At 38.6% G+C, this 26,700-nt stretch overlaps 1 protein-coding gene and 2 non-coding genes across 3 annotated transcripts; all 3 read right to left on the minus strand.

The window, feature by feature from the left end:
* Positions 1 to 5,979: 5,979 nt before the first annotated feature.
* Trnaa-ggc (transfer RNA alanine (anticodon GGC)) lies at positions 5,980 to 6,054 on the minus strand. The gene has a single exon. It is a non-coding gene; the product is annotated as a tRNA-Ala (tRNA).
* Positions 6,055 to 6,631: 577 nt separating this feature from the next.
* On the minus strand, positions 6,632 to 6,706 carry Trnaa-ggc (transfer RNA alanine (anticodon GGC)). The gene has a single exon. It is a non-coding gene; the product is annotated as a tRNA-Ala (tRNA).
* Positions 6,707 to 7,699: 993 nt separating this feature from the next.
* On the minus strand, positions 7,700 to 21,657 carry LOC140244646 (integral membrane protein GPR180-like). Its single transcript, XM_072324265.1, has 10 exons — positions 21,545 to 21,657; positions 18,979 to 19,166; positions 17,600 to 17,737; positions 16,499 to 16,699; positions 14,016 to 14,122; positions 13,073 to 13,196; positions 11,536 to 11,687; positions 10,876 to 11,067; positions 8,817 to 8,894; positions 7,700 to 8,412 (listed from the first exon to the last, which is right to left on the minus strand). Exons 2-10 carry the CDS (start codon positions 19,121 to 19,123, stop codon positions 8,248 to 8,250), a joined length of 1,302 nt encoding a protein of 433 aa, XP_072180366.1. The 5' UTR covers positions 19,124 to 19,166; positions 21,545 to 21,657; the 3' UTR covers positions 7,700 to 8,247.
* Positions 21,658 to 26,700: the final 5,043 nt, after the last annotated feature.

Here is a 26,700-nt window from a genome sequence, read left to right on the forward strand (position 1 = left end):
ATAATTTACACGTACAAGTGTACAAGTTTAAGTGTATCATACAAAGTAAAGCTGTACATGTAGGCAGATGTGTTGTACATGTGTCTGTATAAATGCTTGTTCATCTCACATGTCAAATTGTATAGTACAATGTACAGTAGCTCGATGTTAATGCCATGTACCAGTTGCAAAAAAATAAATAAATAAATAAATTAAAAAAAAAAAAATAATAATAATAATAATAACAATAATAATAATAATAATAATAATAATAATAATAATAATAATAATAATAATTATTATTATTATTATTATTATTATTATTATTATTATTATTATTGACAATGAATAATCACTTACTGCCAACATTTGTCACTTTCCTATTCCTGGGATAGGTTGTCTGCCAGTTGAATGTTGTACGTCTGTAACTCTGAAAGCGTGTCCATGCTGTTCAGTTTGAGAATAACCTCTCATCCCACTAGCCACACTCGCACTCGCACACACGCACGCACGCACACACAACTGCCTAAGGAAACCGCCTGTAATACAAAATGTAATACACCTTGAAAGGAAGTCAGCACATAACATACAGGAAGGTGTAAGATGGAGGATCTAAATTCCAAAAAGGCAATTTATTTCCATGTTTCATCAAAAATGCAGAGAGATGGTACATGCATGGGGAGATGCAATTGAATTAGCCAGATGTTATACAAGAGAGATGTTCACAGCTGTTTCAAAGACTCTAAAGGAGGGGGGGGGGGGGGCAAAAAAATCTGCAGCAGCAACAGCAGTAGTTCAGTTAAGTAGTCCACTGCCTGGACTGTTCTGTGTGATCATTTACCACGCGCACACACCGCTACAGCACGCGTATGCCCCACCGTACACTCGTGTATTAATTTTCCGCGCACGCACGCATCTCGACCTCCAAATTCGGACAGGTTTGTTGGCATCGAGCGGTTACAGGGGATAGTGCGATAAGCTGTGGAGCGACGCATGGATGCGTAATGATAAATAACGTCCAGAATCTGGACTACAGTACAAGAGGCACAAGTATTTTGATACAATCAGAAATAAAAAATGGTGTTACATTTCCCAAAGGTTTTGATAACAAAATACATAGGACCTACAGTAAAATGCTTTTTGCCAAACAGATGACCTTCTAAGATGGGAGAGTAAAAATAATGCAAAAGGATAACTATTTCTTTGCCAATATTGGGCTACCTCCCACCATAGGGCTACCATGGCAACAGGACAGGACTGGAGTAGATTCTAGAAAACTAACCTACTCGAGTATCTGTGTGTAAAATGCATTCTGCACAACACAGTGAATAGGTTCCCAATCGCCTACACATATATATATCCATCGAACACTACATTGCATTAACTCTTTATTTGCCATGGTGGAAGCTCCCTGGGTGCCACGTTATTCTGAGACACAAAGGTAGTCATGCTTTGAGAAAGAATTCGGTTTCTCCAATTTGTATAACTTCTACAAATATCTGTTAAGGTGGACACAATAGTGAGCAAAACTTTGCTCAATATAAATTGTATGACAAATCTATTTTCAATTTTTCTTTTGAATGACCAGTTGCTACATTACTGTAAAGGCATGACTTTTGCACATAAAAAACGTAACAGAAACTTAGAATGTACATGCAAATCTAGTTGGGAACACCGTTTGATAGTCAATCACCACATAGAATGCAAGCCGTATGTGAGAGGAACAAAAGCCTGAGAAACGCTTTCATTATACCGCGGAATTAGCGATTTATCGATCGGTTTAAGCGGCTTTGTGTGTTGAGCAGAATATGCGAAGTTGGCACACCGTCGACTGAGTTGGACGTGTGAACGTGGCACATAAAGAGTTAAGCATATCACAAGAGCACAAGCCGTTTCTGACCACTCCAAGGCTCACAAGAAGCTTATCTGACAAGGCAACATCTAATGTGTGCAAACTGATTCTATTGAGGGTTTGGGCTGATGAGGATATACTGTAAAGCCAGAAATGTGTGCGTCCACTTTCATTTTGCAAAATTTGTGAGAGCCAAGATTTGCGAAATTTAAATGGCCGCATAATTTCTTGTCTACACTGGATTCATTAAATGCCTGTGACAATTCACGAAAGTTTCATGCCGCAAAAAGAAAAAAAAGGGCAGTTGGCTTCAATTCACAAAAATTTCTTGCTGCAAATATTTCCTGCTTTACAGCTGATAATTTTGAATACATATGAATAATAGAATTAAAAACAGAGCGAAAAGAGCAAATGACAGATTTTTAATTTGTCATACACAGGCACAGAAAAGACGGGTTTCACTTAGCACCAGAAAGCTTGGCCAACCTAATCCTACCCAGCAAATCAAATAAATGGGATAAGATTCAGGTTTTAACCCAAAATCTTGAAGAAAAACAAACTGAGAAGGCCACAGAGCAGGTGAAGAAGTTGCAAATCAGTGACACCTGAAAACATCTGAATAGGCCCAACACATGGAATACATTGCCTCATCGATATTGTGTAATGGCTGTGCAGATACATAAATGACTAAAATAAATAACTGAATGATGAGCAAGTGTCATATAAAATGATATGAATGAAATGAAGCATCCACTTCAGGCATGTGTACCCGAACATCGTATATCAAGAGAAGTAATGATGTCATCCCCCATAAATGCTGTCAAGGCATATGATATGAAACATATGGAGTGCTCAAAAAGCACAGGGTTTTGAGAATCTGTACTTAGATAATATGACCTCATGGTTTGCCAAATGTCAAATGAGCTTGTGATTTGTTTTAGAGTATGTGAATCACTCACAAGTAACCAGTTGGCTTATAACCTCTTGGCTTAATGAAAAAACAAATAAAAATGACAAAAAGAGTGAAAAAAAGAAATCATTAACAGAATATATGCTCAAGGTAATCATGTTAATAAGATATAGACTAGATACAAATATCACTGGCAATTTACAAATCTATAAAGCTATTCAGGTGTTAATAATAATGGATGTTAGTGAGCATACTTTGAACAAATTGAAACCATCAAGAATTACTAGGAAAAGACAGATATTTGAAATTACCCGTACTCATTGAATAACTTTACAAAAATTATACACTGTATGTATTGTGTGGAGTTAACAGAGAACAGATTGTGAACATTATTGGTCAGTGAGGTGACACTAAACATTTTTGGTACAAAACTTCTGTATGCACAGCTACTATGTAGTGTTCATGTTTATTGCATCTTAACCCGTTGAGGACGGGCTAATTTTGCTACAACACGCATTTCCCATAGACATTTGCCCGAGTATACTCGGGACTCTTCCTCAACGGGTTAAAATACAATCTTTATAGTATGCTTTGTCTTCTGCCCTAAGACCTTTATCACCATGCAAATTGAGATATGGGTTTAACTTTTACAGAATACTGGTAACACTTCCGGAAATTTTGGGATTTAATCACATTCAGATTGAACTCAAAGTGAATTTCTTTCCCTTTCTCTCTCTCTCTCTTCCTTGTTCTTCTTTAGGCGCAGTCACACTGGCAAAAGATCGAGAAGATTACGTTCACGATCTCTAAGATCTCGAAGTTTTGCCAGTGTGACTGCAAACTTCTCGCAAACTTCTTGGGAAACTTCCCACTTCAACTAGGGACATTTCCCTCACCCCCCCCCCCCCAACAAACTTCTCGATCTGTTTGCCGGCGGTGTCTCCAAAGCACAAGGTCATTGTCATGTACAGATGTGTATTGTTACGTCTTGATCACTAGCCATCGGACAGTGCGCTCTTTCTTCCTTCTTGCGTGCGCATACTAATGACCCAAACTTCTTGATCCAAGTGTGGCTGCCAGTGTGACCACACAACAAAAGATCGAGAAGACTTCGCGATGTTAAACTTCTCGATTTTTTGCCAGTCTGACCGCGCCTTTTATTTAAATAATTTTTCCAGGTTAAGAAAACATTGCTATTTGATGCAAAGGTCAAGTAGTCAGTGAACGCTAGTTTTCTTTATGGTACAAATATTACGAGATGAAATCCAATACAATTTGATGGTAATCCTATGTTGTGACTGAATTTTGTAAAAGCTATTAAAGAGGATTTTAAAAGAAAGTAAACAATGTTAGCAACATAATTACACACTACATAATAATTGTAATATTTAAATGGTTAATCAAATACTACATGTGTGAGATGTACTTCTTCAAGTAGTTTCCTGCTCATATGCATTAGAAGAAGCCTCAAGTTTGCAATTTATAACATGATTATGTAAAGATATTTGCCATGCATGCAAAGAAAGCTAGAAACGCATAGTATACAAACTTTGGAAAAGTCGGAAGCAAAGTTTGCTTTCTCTGTTACGGAGAACAAGGGAAAGGAAAACCAAAATCCATATTGCACTAATTTTCAGTCTTGTTTCAGTCTCTGCATTTGTGAGCAAAGATTGTCATGACATGGTCTTTCTGCGCTTCAGCATGTTCCTCATTCCATTCAGAACTAAAGTCGGTGTGTGTCTTTACAGTGGAAGTGTTAGTAAACGTACCATATGTTCGAACAAAAATTACAACGGGACCTTCCGCAATGATAACTTTAAAAATAGGGAATCAATCCAAATACAATTTCAGGGTATGACACTGTAACTCAATGCCTACATCTTACAGAAAGTGCCATTCGATTTTCTTCAGTGGTCAAAGAGAAATGAGGAATTTTGTAGAGCATGTCAGGAATCTCTTCCCTCCAAGTTCTGTCTATTGTGTTTACCGGTACACATTAATGTGCAGTTCCAAGAGCATTCAAGTGCTAAACTTGGAAGAGTCAGACTCATGACATGCTTTACAACAATCCACATTTCTCTGTTACCGCTTAACCAAATTGAATGGGGTTTTCTGCAAAATAGAGCTGAGATGTTATATTTTAAGACCTTGAAGTAGCATTTAGACAGTATAATCATATTATCTGTTATCAATGCAAAATCCGATTGTAATTTTTTGGGGGGACATACTGTATATCATGACTCTACACCATCCTGTGTGCAGTCAGCATATCACATCATACAGAATTGGGGTATTACAAATGACATGACTCAAATGTTTTCACCAGACTTGTAATGATAACTTCACTGCAGCTCCCAGCATTTCCACGGAATGTAAATAGTTAAAGGAATGTTAGAGAAAAGTTAATTGTTGTATATAAATCAATGTGACATGTGTTTGTCATCCAAACAAAATATCATAGACTGTGATCTCTATTGCATTCTCCTGTAGAATGCTTAGCTCAACATGTTGCTATATTGCATGTATGAAGATCTTACTAGAAATTACAAGCATAGAAAAATAAGTACCTGTATGTCTGTATGTTCCGATACAAAGCTACTCCCCAACCAAACATCTAGCTCATTAGGAAGATATATTTCATTGAAGTTTAATGGACACTTTCTAATTTGAGTCATAAACTTTTCAAAGTGTGAGCTGCATACCACTGCAGCAAGATGACTGTGTCTTGACGAAACTTTGCACACGTCAGCACTGTCACATGACAATATCAAGACCACATGATTAGAGTTGTATATCAATTGAAAAAACAAAACAAAAAAAATAATTCTGAAAATGGAAATGACAAAAAGGAAAACAAAAATGCATCCTGAAAATTGAATAATAGCATATTGTGCATTGATGGAATCTACTTGCATTCAGTTTGCATAACACACTGTCCAAGTATTCACAAAGACAAGAAAGCATGTGCATACAACCCAACAGTCAAGTTACTGTAAACACGAACATATAAATAATATATTTCTGTCTTTCCTGTGGAGTTACACTTTGTCAATCTAATCCAGCTGTTTCAAAACAGAAGGGAAGTTATGCTTAGAAGAGCACGGAGTGAATCCACACAAACAGTAGCAAAAGCTAGTTACCCTCTCCTCTCTACTAAAGTTATGTGTTAAAAATAAAGACAGAATAAACTGACCAGAAAGAATATAAATTATTAGTGGAAAAGTGAGCAAAGAAAATGGGATTCCATCGGGATTCGAACCCGAGACCTCCGGATTGCCAGACCGGTGCTCTACCGACTGAGCTATAGAAAGCCCTAGTGCAGTGTTCGTCCCAGAAACCCTTAATTCTCAATGCTCGGGTGGTCAGAAGCTATAGCAGTGTGTTTGTGTGTGACACACACGCACACACTTGAACCTGGCATAAACCCGAAGGATAATTCAACTTGGGGATAAATGCGAGGGATCACCGAAGTGATGCAGCTTTTTGAGTTTGTAACAAATAAAGACAGAATAAACTGACCAGAAAGAATATAAATTATTAGTGGAAAAGTGAGCAAAGAAAATGGGATTCCATCAGGATTCGAACCCGAGACCTCCGGATTGCCAGACCGGTGCTCTACCGACTGAGCTATAGAAAGCCCTAGTGCAGTGTTCGTCCCAGAAACCCTTAATTCTCAATGCTCGGGTGGTCAGAAGCTATAGCAGTGTGTTTGTGTGTGACACACACGCACACACTTGAACCTGGCATAAACCCGAAGGATAATTCAACTTGGGGATAAATGCGAGGGATCACCGAAGTGATGCAGCTTTTTGAGTTTGTAACAAATAAAGACAGAATAAACTGACCAGAAAGAATATAAATTATTAGTGGAAAAGTGAGCAAAGAAAATGGGATTCCATCGGGATTCGAACCCGAGACCTCCGGATTGCCAGACCGGTGCTCTACCGACTGAGCTATAGAAAGCCCTAGTGCAGTGTTCGTCCCAGAAACCCTTAATTCTCAATGCTCGGGTGGTCAGAAGCTATAGCAGTGTGTTTGTGTGTGACACACACGCACACACTTGAACCTGGCATAAACCCGAAGGATAATTCAACTTGGGGATAAATGCGAGGGATCACCGAAGTGATGCAGCTTTTTGAGTTTGTAACAAATAAAGACAGAATAAACTGACCAGAAAGAATATAAATTATTAGTGGAAAAGTGAGCAAAGAAAATGGGATTCCATTTTCTTTGCTCACTTTTCCACTAAAGTTATGTGTTGTGAGCAAACTCCAATTCATGTTTAAGGCATGGAATGAAATCAGATGAACAGAATGGAAGTTTCCCCACAATTTCACAAATCCATGATATTTCCTGCCGGGGGCCGGTTCTTAAAAAACAAAACAAAACGAAACAAACAAAAACAAATTAGACCCCACCCAGGGTGGGGTGGGGGGGGGGGGGGGGGGGGACTCAGAACACCCATGACTTTCCACAGGTCGCTGCCTGATATTCTTTACATCAAAGAGGTGGGGGCAGTAACTACTGACTTTCACCCTTGACTCATTCTTCAAATAAAGCTCTCCCAGCTGAAGGCACAACTAATGAAATTCAAACAGAGTTTCCAAAGGTTGTCTTGCTGGGAATTGCCTCTTGTTGGTGGCTTGAATCAGTCTTGTGTAGCAACTCTCTGCTTTGCTTCTCTTACAATTACTACAGCAAGGGAGCCTTTGACAAAGGTGCAGAAGTGCTAGGCATACACTGTACAATACTGTATACACCAAATATTTCACAGGGTTTTTATTTTCGCGAATTTCGCGAGTGAGGTGCTATTCGCAAATATAAAGATAGGTGAAAATATTGACACTGATCCCGATATGAATGTGACGTGCACATAAACAGTCATTTTTCTATTCAGCACTGCACTCCACTATCGCGAATTTAACCACTCGCGAAATCGTCAGAAAGTCCCAATTTGCGAATATTTAGATTTGCTAAATATAAAGCGTATACAGTATATGTGACCCTGAGGTTGGCTTTTTCCCATGCATTGTGGAAGTTTCTGCCTTCCAGCATCACTCTAGCATGGTGGTGCACTGCTTTCAGAGAGCATGGTGAGCCATCAACTGCTCACAGCAAGCAGCCAGGTTATAACCATAACACAGGGCTGCACACTAACCCATTTTTTCTATTTGTCCAACCTGTCTGTAGCACCAGTAGGTGCCCAGTTTTGTTTTTTTTTCCATCTTTTACTGATCCATTCCTGAAAAAAAAAGTTACTGGCCTAACAGTGACTTTTACTGGTCAGGACAGTAGGACCTGTGCCAGTGTGCAGTGCTGCATACCAATGCTATAGCAAGCTTGCTTTAAATGAGTGGATTGCCGACAAGCACATCTTCACCAAGCTTTTCATGAGTAACGGATGCTTATGGTCCATCGGTAGTCTCACGAAAGAATGCATGAAGAGAGAGACAGTGAGAGAAAAAGATGGAGGTCGAAAGAAGTTGAGGGGCTAGCTGGCCTTCTGTCATGAGGAGTAGTTCTTGAGGTTGAAGTTCTTCTCAAGGCGCAGCGGCAAGGATGATGAGGAGGACAGGGAGGAGATCTCCCAGTAGAGACTCCGGGAGAGGAAGAGGCGATAGAGGAGCACTACGATGACGGCCTGCAGTGACGTCACGGTAACCAGCAAAAACTAGGTGGAGAGAAGAAAACAAAACATTCTAAAGACTTATGACTGTGTCCATCAACTGGAGTTGTAAACTCAACCAAAGATGGCATGTTCCATGTTTTTTTTTCTTTGTTTATAGTAAACATCTCATCCCAACCCCTAACCCCTACTCCCCCCCCCCCAAAAAAAAAAAAGAGGAAGCAAATAAAGAGGCAATACTTTCTCTGAGTGTTTTCTGCATGATGTAAAAAAAGAATATATATCTTCCTTCTTTTTTTTTTTGATACCATACAAGATAAAAAAGAGAGAAAAAGTGCTCTGCAGTAACAAAATGTCAACCCGAGATGATTCTATATTTTTACTTTGCTAGGTATAGCTTGTATTACTTAAACTATCACACAATACCAAGGCACACAGGAACTACTTACCCTCTTGCGGATGAAGTGTGAGAATAGTAGTGAAACAAAGACCAGCACTGGGTATGCAAAGAACCATATCAGCGACAGCTATGGAAACACACAAGAAAAATATTCACATGATGAGAATGAAATCATACTCCACACTCTCCTTTTTGTTTTGTTTTTTGTTAGGGTTCAAAGCTAAGAGTGTCATGCTACGTAATCATCTTCGTCAAAACACTCTCATCTCTTTACTGAATTTTTATTTGGTTCAGTAGGATCTGAATTGTAAACCAGAATTTGTACTATTTTAATTTACACAAAATTCCATCAGGAATTGCACACTCCACTCAAACTCCTCCCCTCACCACCACTTTCCTTAAAAGTGGTAGTCCTCTTTTTCATTTTCCCTCCCTGTGTATAACATGAAGACCAGCTATGATTGCATTCTATCATGTCTTAAAACAGAGGAACTACTCCAGTGCTTTCACAGTGAGACCAAAAAAAAAAAAAAAAAGTCTTTGCAGGTCAATTTATTTACGGATACACCAAAAATTCAGCTCACACCATCATTCTGTGGAATAAGTTGCACAACCACTCATTAAAATTTTTTTGCCATTTACAAGCTGATTATTATATCTTTCAAATTACGGTATAATGGATGGCCACATAGTTACACTACAAGACAAACAAACAACAACAAAATATTCAAATTGTGATGTAATAACCATGAATAGTATTCACCTTTACATATAAAGGTAAAATAAATATAAATATTTATCAAATGGTCTACATTAATACCTATCAGTGACTGGTCATAATGCAATCATGTGACCAATGCAGCCAGGATCAAAATTGCTACGTTGCAATCAGCGACATCATGTCAGGAAATGTAATTTCAGAATTTGGCTGGCTGCCGATTGGGATCGGATGAAATTATATGTATTCATGTCCTGTATACACCATATATTTAACGAGTCTAAATTTTGGTGAATCAGGACCTCTGGACAATTTCGTGAGTGGTTAAAATCGCCATTGTGGAGTACTAGCAGTGGCGGATCCATGGAGGACCGCATCGGGCGCACACCCCCCTCCCCTTTATTTTTTGTTGAAACAAAAGAAATAAAAATGAAAATTTGGGGAGGGGTGCATGCACCCCCTTTGATATTGTAAACACGCTCCCTCTACAGAATTCCTGGATCCGCCCCTGCACTAGTATACTGTACTGAACGGAGAAATGTGCATGTGGGCCGGTGTCACATTCATATCGGGATCAGATTTATTATTTTCGTGTCTTTAATTTCGTGAAAAGCACCTGGCTCACAAAATTCACGAAAATAAAAACCTCACGAAATATTCAGCGTATACAGTATACCATATAGTAAAGCAAATATAGTCCTGTCTATCATTGTAAGATAACATTTGATAGTCTCTTAGGGGTTATATTTTTTCCCCTCAAGACAATATTTTCCCTCATTACTGTGTGTTTGAGGAAAATATAATCTCTTGAGGAAAATAAACTCATGCTGAGCTATCGAGTGTTATATTGCACCTCTTATACGCAGGGCAATATCCATATAACAGCTTTTTTTTTTTTAGGAAAAAATAACTTCTTGAGGAAAATATAACTCCTACTGGGCTGACAAGTGTTATATTGCAACTCTTATAGGGCAATATCCATATAACAGCTTTCTTTTTAGGAAAACATAATTTTCTTGAGTGTTCTATTGTACCTCTTACAGGGCAATATCAATATAACAGCTTTCTTTTTAGGAAAATATAACTCCTGCTGGGCTGTCAAGTGTTATATTGCACCTCTGATAGAGCAATATCCATATAACAGCTTTCTTTTTAGGAAAATATAATTTCATGAGGGAAATATACATTGTAACTCCTGCTGGGCTGTCAAGTGTTGTACTGCACCTCTTATAGATCAATACCCATGTAACAGTTTTTTTTCTTTCTTTCTTTCTTTCTTTTCTCTGTTTCCTTCTTTTTTTGAGAGAGAGAGAGAGAGAGAGAGAAAGAAAGAACTAAACAGCAATTTCACGGACGGAAGTTGTTGTTATTACAACTCTCTGTACTGTACCTTGGCAAAGTTTCCGTAGAACTCTCTCCTGACAATACTCTTCTCCCTGGAGACCACCTTGTGGAGATTGTGAGCAAAGAGGATCGCCAAGGACACCCTGCACATGATGGTGACCACGCCCAGAATGCTCTGATGACTGTGGTAGGCGGAGTGTTGCGTGTATAGAAACTGCTCCCACAAGATGAGTACACACTGCATTTTTGTGGCACAACAAAGAGTGATATGACGAAGAAACTTTGAAAATTCAACCAGTGTTTTGAAGGTATGGGGTCCATTCAACCCAAGCAGTAATTGTCCCAATATCATTTAGACTAGGGTTTGTTTGGAAAGAGTATAATTGGATTATGAACAATATGCAATAGCATACTATTATGGGCAATTTAAAAGAAATCTATCGAGAGTCTATAGTACAGTCTGCAGTAACAGTTAATAAAACAGTTAACAGTTAATAACAGTAACAGTTAATAAAACAGTGTTACACAGAGGAGATTTGGCAAATATGTCTTTAAAAACATAACCTGGCTTACACAGTTAAAACATTTTGGCAAACGCTAATAAAGCGTGATTTTGTTGCCTTTTTTGGGTTGCCATAGAAACTGAGGGAATAAGTGGAATCCTTTGTTGTTGCGCATAATTATACAAATGGGTAGCTCAGCTTACCTGTACACTAGCAATTACCGCTGCTATTTTGGCAAGAGGTGTCGTCTTCCAGACCCTGGCGGTAATCTGAGTTTTACTTGTGCTCAGCGTCCAGCCCAGAGATAGACTCAACATCATGTAGAGCATCCCAAACTGAGCTATGATGTCCAACACTGGATGGAGGAATAAAATCAAACAAACGGAGAAATATTCAAAACAGGTAGGCTACCCTAAAACTACTGGGGCAGTGATTTGGCTCAATCGGTAGCACATTTGCCTCCCAATCCAAATGACATTTGACTCCCGAGTCTAGCTGAGCACTGTTGTGTGAATTTGTACTGTCCCCTCTAGTACAAGGCAAAACACTCTGTCTCTCATATAAGACATCAAATGGAGGTTCTGTGTGTGAGTTATTTGAGGCTCATGCACATACTAAAGAACCCACTTCATTCAACCATTGGAAAGAGTAGGGTGCTAACCCAGTGAAATGGTCCACCTGCTGAATGATAGAAGAAAAATGGGTGAATGATTCCAGCCCTCCATGTTTCATCCAAGGTGACAAGCAATAGCACATGATATCAACCCAACACATTGTCAGAGACTCCAACTCTCCCACTTTCGAGGGGATATCTCCCGCCGAAAGCCCATTTTTGCAAAATCTCCCGTTCTCCCACTTGAGATTTAATTTCTCCCGTCCTGGCTCTGTGTCTCCCACTTGAAATGATTTCTTACTTATTGCCATCGTATGTTGAAAAATAAGCCTTAGATAGCACGAGAGAGCACATCAAGTTGGAGACTCCCGTTTGCTAGGGGTTTCAAGCGGGAGAATCTCCAGATCAAAAGGTGCTTGGGGTTGGAGTCTCTGCATTGTGCTATACGAGACGAGATGACACAACGAAGCAATGACTGAAGATTAAAGAGGGGGGAAAAAGCAAAACAAAGCAGCAAGTTTGGCCTGAGAGCTGCTCCACATCATTCTTGACCCATAATGGGGTAAACCCTTGGGATATGGAGGAGAATGTTGCATAGTGGGTCAGACATCTGCCACAGTAAAGCTCATTGCAGCTTGATGGTGAACCCTTGCAAGGCTGATAGGAAGCAATGACCTTGAGTGTTCTTAGAATCTATACATCCAATCAAACCTTCAGATTACAGTACTTTACCCGTTGAGGACGAGTCCCAAGTATACTCAGGCGAGTGTCTATGGAAATGTGTGTTGTAGCAAAATCTGCCCGTCCTCAACAATTCTAAAGGGCGCAATATGCTCTTCATGAAGTTAAGGGGAATTCTCACTTGTTTAATACATGAGCAAATTTCTCTCTGATGGATTATGAGCATGATGCACAGCATTACAAAACAGCCATCCCTCAAACCTATAAATCATATTACACTCCAAAATGGAAAGAGAATGGTTAGAATAAGTAGACTTGGAGTACGCATTAGAGGGGTTTGTGCTTTATGACACTGTGTCACTTTGGTATGGATCACGGCACAGAATACTGAAATCCTACAAAATAGGATGGGACTCCGTAAAAGGAAAGAATGAAAGGCTGCTCACATTCTGCTACATTCTCCATGAACGCCGAGCCGAGGCCATCTTGCGAGAAGCGGTAGAGGTGGAGCATCATGGAACAGGTGCCAAGTCCCTGGAAGGCCAGGACTGTTGTCAGCATACTCAGGACCTGGGAGGAGGAACAGGAACAGTTTCGTAGTCATTAGGGGAAGTGGGCGTCATTAGACAGTGATATTATGAATAGGGTGCAAAGACAAGGGCCCTGTTCCTCCTGGGTGAACAGTGCTTAACCCGTTGAGGAAGAGCTGATTTTGCTACAATACGCATTTCCCATTGACACCTGCCCGAGTATAATAAAGGACTGGTCTTGGGAAAATAATACCAGATCATTACCAATCCCATTTTAAGGAAGTAAAATGTGTGAAAGTGATTAGAATAAATGAAAGTGTATCATAAAGGGTTGTGACTACCCAACATGGTGTGGTGGAAAGGCAATACAGCATAGAGCAGCTCATATTCTTCTATCAATTTCATGTATCTATTTAGTTACCATCATCAGTATCGTCACTTTTATTATGATCTATCACAACTCTAATGATGGTGAAGTGTGGGGAATCAAGTTTTCAATGCAGTAGCATGTGAAGAGTGTGAAAAAATGGTGTATTGGCAGTATCCCTTGCACATACAAAAAAAAAACCACATCAAATTCCAACACTGTTATACTACTATAGTGGTGTATTCATACATTCACTTAAAATTTGGGAAAGAAATTGCATATTGGTAACCAGACTTGTATATTTGTACATTCCATTCACTCATTTTGATTTGTTGGTGAACTTCTTGCTTCTAGCACCAGTATACTTTACAGAGCACTAGCACTAAATGAAAGAAGGCAAAAAATACAAAACAAAATGAACACTAACAAAGATGACAAGATAAAATAAAATTTTATCATGATGACCACCTGGCAAATAACTTCCTGACTCACCTCATGCATTGGACCTCTCTTTTTCAGTGTGTCGTACAGCTTTGGGGCACATATACATCCCACTACAAAGTAGACGAACGTCAGTCCCTCGTAAAATGTTAGCAAGCCTGTAAAAGAGCACCATAAGAAAGATATGTGGGACCAAGACTCCTCAATCATCAAAAATTGTCTTCACAAAGAATCTTAAAGGTCCTGTTTACCTTTGGGAACAGTGATTTGAAAAATGTTCAAGATATGACATTTTATGCAATGTGTAGGTACAATGTATGTTGTACCACAAAACATCCTATCATATAAAATTTTTGCGATAAAGCCTGAAATATAAGGAGATACAATGTACAAAGTATATCTGTATTTTTCTCAATAAAACGTAACTGTAGACGGTTTAGTCTGGAAACATTTTTATTATAACTATTGTTCACATTTTGTATATTCAACAATATTAAACATCGATTTTACCGATTTGAATTTTACAGTGGTTTTTTTCTATCCCTAACTCACATTTTAGAACTATTTTAAAGCACTAATGCTGGGTTTTTGTTTCATCTGCAAATGGTAAATTATGCCTTTAAGTTGGCCTTTGCCAAGAATTACTGGGAAAAAAGTGAATGACCAATAATAACAATAATGATAATCATGACAACTTCTAATGTGCTGTTTCTGTCACACATAGACCCTCTTGCCACACAGAAAGGTGAGTGCTCTTTACGACTTTGCTTCACGAGGAAAGAGTCATCACTGAAAGAAAACTCAAGAGTTACTGGAACAAAAAAAAAAGGAAAAGTTTTGAGGTCCTTCTTGAAAAGAGGGACCAAAAAAGATACAACAGCTTGTTAACAGCAATTGAATGACCCGATTCTAAATCTAGACACTTCTGCCTTTCTTCTATTTCCCTTGTCAGAAGAACCTACATGTATAACATGTAGAATTTCAATCTTGACATGTAATTTGACAATCTGAAGTACACATTCTGATGTTGTCAGGTGCAAGTTGGAAAAAAAATGTTGGGTGTTTGTTTGCTTGTTTGGTTTAACCCTAAAGGGGCCGGGCTTTTTTGGCTATGCTCAGACCGGGGGGGGATGGATTCCGCCCCCCCAGAGATCTCGGCCATCGGTGGTGCGATCGCGATGAAATTTTGCATGCGTGAGACCCGCGTCATAATCTACAAGATTGTGTCATAAGATTTTTTGAAACAATCAATTTCTAATTTTAATTAATTAATTATGCAAATTAAGCTCAAGGTGATATTTTAGCCTAATTAAAAGCATTGAGAGTCTAATTTTTGATCTGTAAATCTGTTTTAGCATATTCAACAATTGTACATCACAAAAACTTCCAAAACTCATTTCAATTCTTATGTATTTTATTGTTTTCAGAATTTCTTATGTATTTCTTTGTTTTTCAACTTTTGTTTTTTCTTTGTTTTTTCATTGGAAATTGTCACTGACCACTTTTCTACCATAACTAGCAGAAAATTAATCAATGAAAGTGATTAATTGTAAAAATAATCAGGTTTTTATGCCTTTCATGACAGAGCACTGTTTTCCATAGGAAATGTACACAAAATCACAAAATTGTGCCCGTTTTGGAGCGACATTCCGTTACAAAAATGGGCGTGGCTTCGCAAAAGTATGCGCGGACGTTGCAAATTTGGTCTCAAAAGTTGCGCGAGACTTGAACGAAGAAAGTCAAGAAGCCTCGCGATGAGACCTTCTCGCGTTACAGAATTATAGCGCGAAACGTCGAGGGGGGGGGCGGATTCCGCCCCCCCCCCCCCCCCCGGCCCTTTTAGGGTTAAAGCTTGCATGGCAAAATATAAACTCTTCTTGGACAAGGGATTGAATTGCAAAAGCCAAATTATGTTCCAATTGGCTTTCATGAGCATAGTAAAATCTGACAAAGGGAATGGACGGTTTTCTCAAACTTGGACCTGAAATAAGAAAATTATGGAATCTTTAAGTTCCCCATGTTTTCACACATCAGTAATATTAGACAGTCACATACTCAGTTGGCAGAAGTGATAATGGCATCACGTCACAAGTCTGCCATTAAACTTAGATTAAATCTTCACTGAATTTTTTTTTTTTTTTCTTCTTGACATGAAATCAATATGAATAAGATGCACTATTTGTTTCCAGTGCAGTCTTAAAGCATTGATGACCAGGAGAAGGTCACAGTTTTTAATTCACCAACCGAGGCAGGATTTCTAATATCTCTGTAAACAAATCAATCAGAGAATCATGAGGTGATCGATGAATCTTCATATTTACATGTATTCAATGAAAACATTGAAAAAAACTTTACTATTCCATAACTCTTTTTTTTCTAATTAAAATTATGTCTGATATTAGTAAAATGTTTATCCTTCTGTTCATTAGATTTTCCATACTGGAGTTAACTAGAATATGATATGGCATAATATTTTGCAGGTCAGATATGGACATCTATTTCTATGGAGAGAAGTTTCTTGTTATTCAACTAACCTCTGTCCTGGCACTCAAAATGGCTAAACGGTTTGGCAAAGGAATCCAAATTGAAGAGACGTATGTCATAATGGATGTACACCGGATTTTCTTCTGGGATAATTGGGCTGCAGGTAAACTTGTCTGCGTAGACCACTCTCCAGAGCCCAGAATGCTCCAGGAGGAGTGAGGAGTGGTTGCCTCCCTTTTCTACCAGGCTCACTGAAATGGAGACAAGTTAATAGAGAGAGTTCCATTCAATTCCAATCCATTTACGATGCACTTCCATTTCAGAACATAATACAATTTATACAATTTTTAAGATACAGTGTAAGTGTGTTATACTATGAATGGTGAGACAATAAGAAGCGCACACAGGGCGTGTTGGAAATACATCCCTTACAAACATAATTACATTTCAACAAGGGCATTCATAAAAAAAAAAAAAATCACATGATAACGTAAAGTTAAAAGAAGCTACAGATTGATAGATAGATAGAGAGAGATAGACAGACAGACAGACAGATTGAACGATAGATGGATGGACAGATAATATGGATAAATGGACTGACGGATGCAAAATGGATCGAAAAATGAACAGACACCAAATTGATTGATACACATGTAGTTGTGAAAGGAGAGAGTAAGGCATTACAGATAGTATAACAGCTTGATATTTAAAGAAAAAATATGAATAATTTATAATACTTTTTGCAGTCTTTCACATAGTTCAAATAAATCTATATTGGACATTCAGGTACAGGTAATCTTCAGCTGTTGTCTGGTATTTCCTATAATATAAATATTATCATTTAAACAATATGATTTTCCAGTTTTATTGCCTTATTCAAGAATGCTACTTTTTTATTGCTAAAAACAGATAACAACTGTCCATATTTATTTCTTTCAAATTACGTAATAACCAAAGATCATATTAAATGTGTCTAGTAATAAATCTTTGTACATATACACTCATTAACATATCTTTTTTTATATCCAAAGACTTTATATGCTAAATGGACTGTCTGAATTGCACACCAGTCAAATTGATTGGAGTAATTGAATGCTACTGCAATAATTTTTCTTTTCTTTTCTTTTTTTCAAGTTAAAACTATCGCCTACCATAAAGTTCAGCCTTCTTGAACATATGATTGCAATCTGGGATGGACTTGGCCTCAGCCCAAGCCTGCAGCGAGTAAAAGTACAGCTTTCCTGAGGGTGTTGTGTCATTCAGCTTGTAGTAAATACCCCCGACCGGATCTGAAGGAAAACATCACGATGATAAAATGACATTAATAACACCGAGTTACTCAAGCAAGCATCTATGGAAAATGTGTGTTGTAGTAACATCATACCGTCCTCAACCAGTTAATCTTCTTTATGTCTGCAATACTGAACAAACCTCTTCTTACCTTCTGATTACATTCAAAATTTGAACTTTGATTGAGAATGTTGGCTGTTATTATTTTTTGACAGCACTGGAAGGAGTATTTGTGAGCCGCTACAACAAAATGATCCTAAAGTCGGGCGAGGTCGATTATTTGAAAATTGCATGATATAATCCCCTAATCTTTCTGCTTTAAATTGAGATATAACACATTTTATAAAAATAATCGGCTGCGGAGATATCGACGTTTAAAAGAGAGCATGTCGAGACGTCTGGAAAATCACTGTTTCGAGAAAAGCGCCCTAAAAGTCTTCCTTTCGACGCAATCGCGATCAAGGGACATGCAAGTCAGTTTTCACCTCTGGACAATAGAAGGTAAGCCCTAGCAACCCCCGAAGAGTTCATTCAAGCACATCAGCGTCGGCGGTCTCCTCACCAACCAATCAGTGACCAGGATGTGAGAAGCGGCTGATCATAGCGCACCCCGCCCGCATGCACCAGTCGACTGGGCAGTGTGCGAGCTTCACGTTTCGGTTAGCAGCAAGCAGCAAACTGACCAATGAGATCACTTTGGTCGTTGTTAGGGCGGAACCTATCTGTGGCGCTCAATCCAAATTTTCGAACCAGTTTCTGCTTCGGTGAAACGCCAAAAAACATGGCTCAGAAAAACGCTATTTTTTTAACCTTTCCTTTGATCATTTTGCTTCAAAATTTCGACAGATGATAGAAGACATGTTAGACTCCAATAATGTATCAAAATCAGAAAATCGTAAGTTTTGACCAATTTTAATGCTCTGATTTCAAACTCGATTTTCACCGCTTCGACCCTGCGCGACTTTAGACCTTTTTGTTGTAGCGGGTCACATTTAGCCTACAGTGGTACTTCAGCGAAGATTCACTTGCCTAACAATGCTTTGAACAGATGTCTATAAGTACCTTTAATCATCTTCACATTCTATGATCAACTGAAAGCAATATGGTATGTCTGACACTAAAAATAGTAAAAGAAGAGAGAAAAAAAACCCACGAAGACCATAATTGTGATCATCACGTTTTGTTATCTAGAAGCATTTAAAGGTGATGTGTACATGCAAAATTCTACCACCAAACCAACCTGTGAAGCAAAATTCTGTGACAAAGAGTCCAGTGCTCTTCGCTGCTCTGAGTGAGTTGAAAATCCCCTCCACTGTCCTACAGCTCACACTAGGGATGATCATCAGCAAAAACATAGCCCCAGTCTGCCTCCAGATTGCCTCCATGATACAGCCTGTGTACTTTCTCTGTCAAGGCCTCTGTGAATTCCTAATTCAGAAATTCAAACAAAACAGCAACCAAAATTCAGCTTGAATGTATGGGATATAGGCCTGGTCAAGTTGTGTATCCATTGTAAGGTAGTCCACAAGCATTTCAATACATTTACTGTATACATTGTATATGTTACCCTGAATCACAAAACCAACAAAAAGTCAGCTACACATTGATTTTTACTTAATGGCAGATTCTTTAAGTGTAGACCCTAAGCTTTAACCAGGCTTTTTTGGGTGTTCTGTGGTGGTGTGGTGTTCTGTGGGGGTGGGGGTGGGGGTTAATTCAACCCTAATCACCCCCCCCCCAAGATCTCGGCCGTTGATCGCCATGGGGGGGGGGGGGGGGGGGGGGAGAGCTGGGGGTGGGGGGAGGTTAATTCACCCAACCACCCCCACCCCCCCCCCCCCCCCCCCCCCCCCGAGATCCCGTCCGATCGCCATGAAAATTGTCACATGCATTACCTATTGCATAATCTACCAAACCATACCAAAAAAATTTGAAATTTTCATCATAATCATTAATTATGCTATGCATGAAATCATACATTTTGCTCTTAATCAGAGAGTAAAGCTCCTAGAATCCTAATTTTTGGTGGTAAAATCTTTGTAACATTCCTGACAATGTAGTCGGAAAAAAAAAAAATCTGGTATCAAAATCAATAAACTTGTATTTATTTCATTGTTTTATGAATTTCTTATGTATGTCTTTGTTTCGACCCTTTGTTTTATCATTTTTTTTTTGCAAAATTTATGACAGAATCTATTTCAAGCATAATTATGCTAAAATTAATGATTTCAGCATATGAAAGTGAAAATAATCATATCTTTTAGTATGAATAAGGTGAGAAAACTCCATTTGCATAGACTTTATACACAAAATCACATTTTTGAGCCATTTTCAGTCTGACAGGCACGTAAAAAAGGTCGGGCAGCATCGTAACAGTATGTGCGATTTTCGCAAAAATGGTGTCAAAAGATGTGTGAGACTTGAAAGTAAAAAGTCAGTGAATGGCGCGGTCAAAAAATTTCGCGCAGCGGAGTAGTCTCGGAAAATGTCAGGGGGGGGGGGGTTGATTCAACTCCCAGCCTTTTTAGGGTTAAAATACAATACAACTGACCTTCCTAACCCATCTGTATCATGGAAAGAAAATATGCACTCTGATAAAAGGGTGTTTACTGAGAAAAAGAGGCTTTCAAGTTATCAGGTTCAGAGTTGAAATTAAACAGCTTGTAGAAGGTTTTCATAAAATACACTGAAATGAATGGGGCCTCTAATAGACATACCCACTTATCACAATAAAATTGTTATAACATTCTAAAAATAAAAAAAAAAGTGTTCTGTAAAAATTGCTAATCAAACATACTTTCCCATTTGTTTTATAAACCCAAATTTTGCAAACTTTTTGTTGGTTTTGTGGTGCACAGTCACACACATACCTCCTGGATCCTGCTCTGCTGCTCTGCTAGTTTTAATACATCAAAAAACAATTACACATACAAATAAACAAGCACACAGATTTTTAGAGACCAATAAACGCATTCAGTCAGGTGAGAAAAACAACTGAAGAGAGATCTCTAACTAGTCTGATGAGCAAGACCCAAGGTAATAATACTGTCAGTCTGTCAAAGCCATGCTTCTCAACCTTTTCAACCCGAGGCCCACCTTACAAATACAAGTACTGTCAGGGACAGTGGATCCTCCACTTTTATTCTTTTTTGTTTGAGTCAAGTGAGATCACATTATCTGGTATTAATTTATCCATTTTGATTTTGGCAGACGTCAGACATCACTACAGCCCACCTGTCTGTGTGTGCGAGCTTCGCAGCTCGGCCCACTGCACTGCGCTGGTCTAGTTACTCGTTAGAATGACTGCAGTACTAGTAGAATCTGGATTATCTAGACATGCTGACATGCTGGTTAGATGACTGACAGTAATTAACACACATAGACACACATACAGACACAATTTATAGACTCAATTAAAAACACTGAATTCAAATTATAATAATATTCATCAATCACAGTGCTCAGAAGCTTTTCTGCCGGCTGCCTCTGCAGGTTGCTGTGTGAGGTTGAGGATTTAATACATAGCTAGCAACATGTACCACTTAATTCAGAAAATTTGTGCAACTTTTTCCTAAAAAATACTGAACGATCGATTTCATACATGAATGAGGGCATGGTCATCATGATGATGCAAACTTTTTCACGAATACATGTTCAATGATGTTGTAACTTAAATTGCCTTCCAGATACAGCACTTCCAAACACAGGAATAAACGTATGGGACTGATCCTACGTGTAACGCGTTTTTCTTAACAATGTAGCTTTCCACGTATAAAGAAACTAATAAACAGTTTCAAAGATTTTACCACTTGTCATAATCGTCACCCCGCTACAGCTAGTTTTCTCCCGCAGTTTGATGCTCCTCAAAATTAATACTGAGTACTTGCTAGGAATCGCTGATGTGTCACCGCCACTGGTGGGCCACGCATATTATTATGCGCACCAATAACAGCTGGCCGTGGTTTGTGTACGGATTCCGCACGGGGAGGTCGACTCTGGAGTTGGATTGGAGCAGCTGCTTGCCTGCATGCTGCAGGAGCTAGCAGCGAACGGCCCCGCTGGTTGGCAGACGTAAGCCAGCCGACAAGACTAGCTGGAGGCATGGACCATGGGGTAGACGTGTGGTAGACGTGTCAATTCTTTTTTAGATCAGTTTGTGTCCCAGACCAGTGTTGCCAGATGGTGATTTCGAGAACCAAAAAGGGTGAAATTTGGTGATTTTTGAAGTTGTTTGGTGACAAAATTTTAGCCTGGTAACCAAATCAAAATTTGGTGATTTTTGGTAATTTTTTGGTGATTTTGAGACCAATGAAAAATAATCACACTGATTGAAAACGAAAATGCATTTTGCCCAAAGTTTTCCCCTTATTTCCTGTAGAAACATAACATGTGCCCCTTTTTTGTCACTCAACACACGTCCACACAAACACTCTTATATCCCAATTAACACATCGAACACATTTTGCATTTAGTGTGTGTGACTAGGCCTACTGCACACCGTAAATTGCACCAAGACTCGCGGAGAGTGTTTGATAAAGGTTTATGACATAATTTTGTTTTGAAATTTTAGCCTTACCTACGCTTTTCCAAATTTGGTGATTTTTTATGGCTTTTGGTGATTTTTCACATGCCTTTTGGTGATTTTGCTCTGTTGGGACCTGGCAACGCTGTCCCAGACTAGACTATCGGTACACCCTATCTACAGTACTTGCTGCGTCTGCAGCTCCGGATCCGGATTCCTGTCTGCCTGCACTTGCTCACTTGTGCTAATCCGCTAGACTTGCGAATTCACATCCAATTCTCAAAAGCTCTAGACTTTCTCAGAGCTAGTTATGCAGGGCCCTGCACGACACACCAAGCTATGAAGCAACGCGCCCTGTAAAAATGATATTCTGTTAATGAAAAAGTGTCAATCATCATAATGGAGGAAAGGGATCACTGGTCGACACTGGGGTCGCGTTTTGAGCCCATTTGTTTAATTTAGCTGTCCGCTTTCACGAGTCAGAGAAATCTTAGTTAACATTTCGCCAATTAAATTGGTTGAACCATTCTTTCATAACATTAAAAAAAGACCCAGCAAACAATAACGTTTTCACAACGTTTCCTAAACGTCTTTTTTTTTGAGGTTCCGTACGTCTTCGTATAAAATGGACGTTTTTAAAACGTACATACAACGTCAAAGTTGGGACTTCACATTACCGCAAAGCACAGGGTTTTTTAACGTTTTCAAAACGTCAATGGACGTTTCCAAACGTTTTTGTTATGTCTGCTACGTCTTTGCCCTTCTACACGTCCACAAAACGTTTTTATTAGGTCTGCTACGTCGACTTCGTCTTTAATGAACGTTTAAAAACGTTTTTATTTGGTCCGCTACGTGTTCGTCATAAGTTTCTTTATATTGAATATTCATTCCTATTAATATGAATATATTCAAATAAGAAAATACAACATTTGAATAACACTAGTTGAAAAACACTAGTGGAAATAAGGAGAAAAAAAAATAAAGTCACCAACGTTATTGCTCAGTTATTCATAATTTCAAATTGTTTTATGAAGAGGTATTTTCATACGTGTATGTTGATAGGCCTAATTATAAGGTGTGTGTGATCTAATCTTAGTATAGCCATGTCTTCATGCATTGCAACATTTTGCTGGTATATAAAAGAATGTGATACAGACTCATCAATTAGGAATAGGATGCAGTATAGGTGTATGTGGTGGGACAGGTTCTGCGGACGTCTAGAAAATCATTGAAAACCGTCTAGCACGTTCAAAAAACGTTTTACGAACGTGTACAAAAGTCTTATGACCCGTTCCAGAACGTTTAGAGACGGCCTTTCATTTCCGTCTAGAACGTCCAGAAAACCTTTTAAGAACGTCTAATGTTTATTTTTATTGGGCATTAAAAAAAAAGTATAGTTATGAAACTATACAGGCACAATCTGGGGTTAACGTTCCTTAATCCTAGTATCCTAACGTCCTACCACCTATACCTATATTAGGGCTTATACATATCCTATAAGAAATTCCCAATTGATGAAACTGTATCAAATGTTGTAATGCATGAAGACATGGTTACTAAAATCAAATCACACATGCACCTTAATTAGGCCTATCAACATAATAATAAAAATACCTCTTTATTACAAAATTTGAAATTGTGAATAACTGAACAATAACGTAGGTACAAATTTTAACGCTGCATAAGATTTGAACCCAGCATAAATCTTTAGATTTCAATGTCTTTTATCTATTTCCACTAATTTTCAAATCTTATATTGTCTTATCATACAAATGTTTTGAAACGTCCATTGACGTTTTTAAAACGTTTTCAACAAAAAAAAAATATGTGCTCTGCGGTAAATGCAAAGTCTCAACTTTGACGTTGTATGTACGTTTTAAAAACGTTCATTTTATATCATACGAAGACGTACGGAACCTCAAAAAATCGTTTAGGAAACGTTCTGAAAACGTTGTGTGTTTGCTGGGGCCTATAGATTCTTTGAAATCGCGATATGCTGGCAAGATTTTTTTTTTTTTTTTGTCTCTTTTTTATTTCATTAAAAATTGGTGATAAGCACACTTTTCAGGAACTGCTACAACACTCTTGAAATGACTGGTTTATTTGCAATTCCTTGAGTAAAAAAAAAAAAAAAAAAAAAGGACTGTACAGTATATTGTTGAGGTGGGGATTCATGTTTTGAACATTCCTAAGGGAGATAATGAAAAGCCTCTTATGAAATATGAAAGAGCATGTATTTTAAGAAGGATTCAACGTTTATTTGATGAAAATTAGTTTTCAAATGGCTGAGATATCCCAAAAAGTGCTAATAATAAAAGGCGACATGCCACAACTTTATTAGGGTCTCTTTGTTTCACCTTGTTTTTGGATAATCTCAGCCATTTCAAAACCGATTTTCATCGAATAAACTTTTGATACCCCTTAAAACTGCATGCTCTTTGACATCTCATAGAGTGGTTTCTGAATATCTCGCAAAACGTTAATAAAAGCTAAATCCTCACCTCGACCAGAACTGTACACACCCTTTAACATAGCTCACCTGTGTCAACAACGCTGTGTCTCCTCTTTTTTGCAGATTTCTAGAAAAGCAATCACCGCCGGCAGGAAGTTTTGAAAAGGCGGGGGGGAGGGGGGGAGGCACTTCCGGGTTTCATGAGCTAACAAGCAATACTGAAAAAAAAAATAAATAAATAGATAAAAGGTCTATCTTTATCTTTCTCATTCCACTCTTTCTAGTACCGCTTACGCACTTTCGGGGTTTAAAAAAAAAAAAAAAAAAGTGGGGGCCCAAAGTGGTGACACCTTAAGCACCTTAAATGTATTCCTTTGTATGGTGCAAAAAAAAAAAAAAAGTGGGGGGGGGGGCGACTCCCTGAAAGTTTTCAAAAGTGAATTAGAAAATGTTTAATTCCTAGACATGCAGGGGCGTCGATCAGTTTTTTTTTTTTTTTTTTTTTTTGGGGGGGGGGGGGGGGCAAAACTTGGACGATGCCGCGAGGGGCGTGCGGTGGCGGATGCGAGGGAGCGACGGACACACGCACACGCACACACACACACACACACACACACACAAACACACCCTCGCACTACAGAGGGAGCTGTTATATTTTCAGAGATGAAATTCAACGATCTGATGCACACTTTTGGTGAAAGATAGCTTGAAGAATATTCAAGGGGAATGAGAATAATTAAATCGCAGTGTATGTCACCTCTTATTTCGCGTGAGCCAGAGCATTTTAATTATTGCAGCTGTGAAAGTTTACAAAGGTGCGGGGTGGGGAAAGTAAACGAGGGGTACTTACCCCCCCCCCCCCCACACACACACACACACACGTACACAGGAATGAATTTTTGCATTTTTAGACCTATTGTCTATGGAGGGGGGGGGGTCCGAGGGGGACTAGCAGGGCGAGAAAGGGGATATAGATTGAGGGGGGTACCCCCCCCCCTCCCACACACACCCCCACACACGAGGGGATTTAACTTTTGCATCTAGAAATTCGTCAATAAAAAAAAAAACTGTATTTAGGCCCTATTCTTAACTGTAAAAGGTCAACTAACTGAGATTGGGGTACTAAGGGTCATGTGGAAATCATCAACCAATAATTTTCATGACATTATTACGTATCTTACTTGAGCATACTGGAAACCAGTTGCCCAACTTATATATAACGCTATGGGGTAGTTTCAGAAATGCTATAGTAACGAGTAACATTAATATCTGATTGAAATTCTTCCTCAAACATTTTTGTCCATCCATTTCGCATTCGATTTAATTTCAATTTCATCCAAATTGGCCCTATCTTTCTCAGGATTTCGATTTAGTGGTATAGGCCTAGATAACGACTGTATAGGCCTATCCTTAACTGCTTCACATTTCTTGCAATAGATTTCATTTTCCGTGCCTTCACAGTGAGAAAGTACATCAAAGGAACCCTGTTTGGGCATTCGGGGTTTTTTTTCTCTCTCTCTCTCTTTCTTTCTTTCTTTCTTTCTTTTTTTTTTGAGGAGGATTCCGTTAGAAATCATAAATCATTCGTTTATCTACTTTTACCCCAGATATCTTCCTGATTTTCTTATTTTTTTTTAATGTTGTGAACATGTTTGTTTGTGTACGTCTCTTTGTCTCAGTGTGCAATTTATGTCTTTCTGTCTATGTTGTGTAACATACTGACTTGGATCATTAGGCTGCATTACACCACCTTTTTAAATTATTTATATTCGTCTCATGATTAGGTGGGACTTAGGCCTAAATGCTTGCCATTTTGTAAGTTTGAATGACGTAACAGATTCCAAGGCAATTATATGGGTGTCTTAATCTGAATGTCATTTGCTTGATATCATGCTTATTATCTTATTCAAATTTGCAGGGTTTATTGCAATGTTTTCCACGGATAATAAATTCACATGGCCGGAGGAACGGCGGAGCACTTTTGCCCC

Source organism: Diadema setosum, chromosome 21, assembly GCF_964275005.1.
Source record: "Diadema setosum chromosome 21, eeDiaSeto1, whole genome shotgun sequence".
NCBI lineage: Eukaryota > Metazoa > Echinodermata > Echinoidea > Diadematoida > Diadematidae > Diadema > Diadema setosum.